Raw genomic sequence first — 1,725 nt, forward strand, 5'->3', positions numbered from 1 at the left:
AGGAAGGAAGGAAGGAAGGAAGGGCAAAGCTGGTCAAATCCTCTTTTTAAAGGTGAAAAAATTGAGCATGAAGGAAATAAGAAATAAAGTGCACACAGGTAGTGGAGAAGTGGGGGAAGCCTCCACTGAAGCCAGAGAAGCCCGGGGTTGGCTTACTGCACACCTGTCAGCAGCACCTCACTGTAGAGACAGGTTGTGCTGTGAGAGACAGATGGTATCTTGATGGCGTAACTGGTCCACACACTTGGCTCCTAACTGAAAGGCTGTGCACACACACACGGACACTTCCAATAAAGGTCTGATGCTCTGCTTCTGAAAAGGCACAGCCTAGAAAGCACGATGGGACAGAGCGCTGCTCGGACTCGTGTGGGGCTGATGAAATGGAATGGATGAATGGTGGTTGAACTAGATGTCTCTGCAACCAGGATGTCAACAGATTTGATCTGTCTGTCCTTAGATGGAGAGCTCCTTGGCGTTGGCCAACATGACCCGAGTGAAAGAGTTCATCCTGTTGGGTTTGTCCACCAGACCAGAGATAAGAGATGTCCTGTTTGCCGTCTTCCTGAGCCTCTACCTGTTGACCCTCTTGGAGAACGCTCTCATCATCTACCTCATCTGCAGTCACAGTGAGCTCCACAAGCCCATGTACTTCTTCCTGGGCAACCTGAGCTGCCTGGAGATGTGCTACGTGTCGGTGACCATGCCCAGCTTACTCGTGGGGCTGTGGACGGGGCCCTACCACATTTCCTTCACAGCCTGCATGACCCAGCTCTTCTTCTTCATTGTCCTCATCTGCACTGAGTGCACCCTCCTGGCCTCCATGGCCTATGACCGCTACGTGGCCATCTGCCGCCCCCTCCACTACCCACTGCTCATGAGACCCCAGGTCTGCCTGGCCTTGGCTTTGTCATCATGGCTTGGGGGTCTTGTGGTCTCTGTGGCCAAGACCACGTGCATTGCTAGTCTTTCCTACTGTGGCCCCAATGTCCTCAACCAGTTTTTCTGTGATGTTTCCCCTTTGCTCAACCTGTCCTGCACCCATGTGGCCCTGACAGAGCTGGTGGACTTCATCTCTGCCATTGTCATCTTCTGCGGGACCCTGCTGGTGGCCTTGGCCTCCTACTCAGCCATTGGAGTGACCGTGCTGCGCATGCCGTCAGCTGCCGCCCGCCGTAAAGCGTTCTCCACCTGCGCCTCCCACCTGGTGGTCGTGGGCATCTTCTACTCAGCTGCCCTCTTCATCTATTGCCGTCCCAGCCGCATCAAGTCCATGGACCTCAACAAGGTGCTGTCCGTCATCTACACCGTGGTCACGCCTATGTGCAACCCGATTATCTACTGCCTCCGGAACAAGGAGGTCCATGCAGTGCTGAAAAAAGCTGTCCACTTGCCTTGAGCTTGGTCTTGGAAAATGAAATCTCTCAGCCCAAATACCATAAATAACCTTAGGGAAAAAGAGGGGCGGAAACCTTACCACATAACATATATTGGAGGAGCCCTGGTGGCACAAGCTGTTAAATACTTTAATGTTACTGGAAAAATTGGTCATTCCAACCCACCCAGGAGTGGCTCCGAAGACAGACCTAGTGTGTACTTCTGAAAGATCACAGTCTTGACGATCTTGTGGAGCACAGTTTGGGGTGCACAGGGGGCCACCATGAATTGGAATGGATTAAAGGCAATTAAAAGAAGCATCTATTTGCAACGAGCTCATACACATCGGTA

At 52.2% G+C, this 1,725-nt stretch overlaps 1 protein-coding gene across 1 annotated transcript; it reads left to right on the plus strand.

Moving 5' to 3' along the window:
- Nucleotides 1-457: 457 nt before the first annotated feature.
- On the plus strand, nucleotides 458-1,396 carry LOC102874188 (olfactory receptor 5-like). The gene has a single exon (XM_006902970.1). The coding sequence runs from the start codon at nucleotides 458-460 to the stop codon at nucleotides 1,394-1,396; it is 939 nt and encodes a 312-aa protein (XP_006903032.1).
- The last annotated feature ends 329 nt before the right edge of the window (nucleotides 1,397-1,725 follow it).

The sequence above is a fragment of the Elephantulus edwardii genome, unplaced genomic scaffold, assembly GCF_000299155.1.
Source record: "Elephantulus edwardii isolate Elephantulus edwardi_28Jun2011 unplaced genomic scaffold, EleEdw1.0 scaffold00478, whole genome shotgun sequence".
Lineage (NCBI taxonomy): Eukaryota > Metazoa > Chordata > Mammalia > Macroscelidea > Macroscelididae > Elephantulus > Elephantulus edwardii.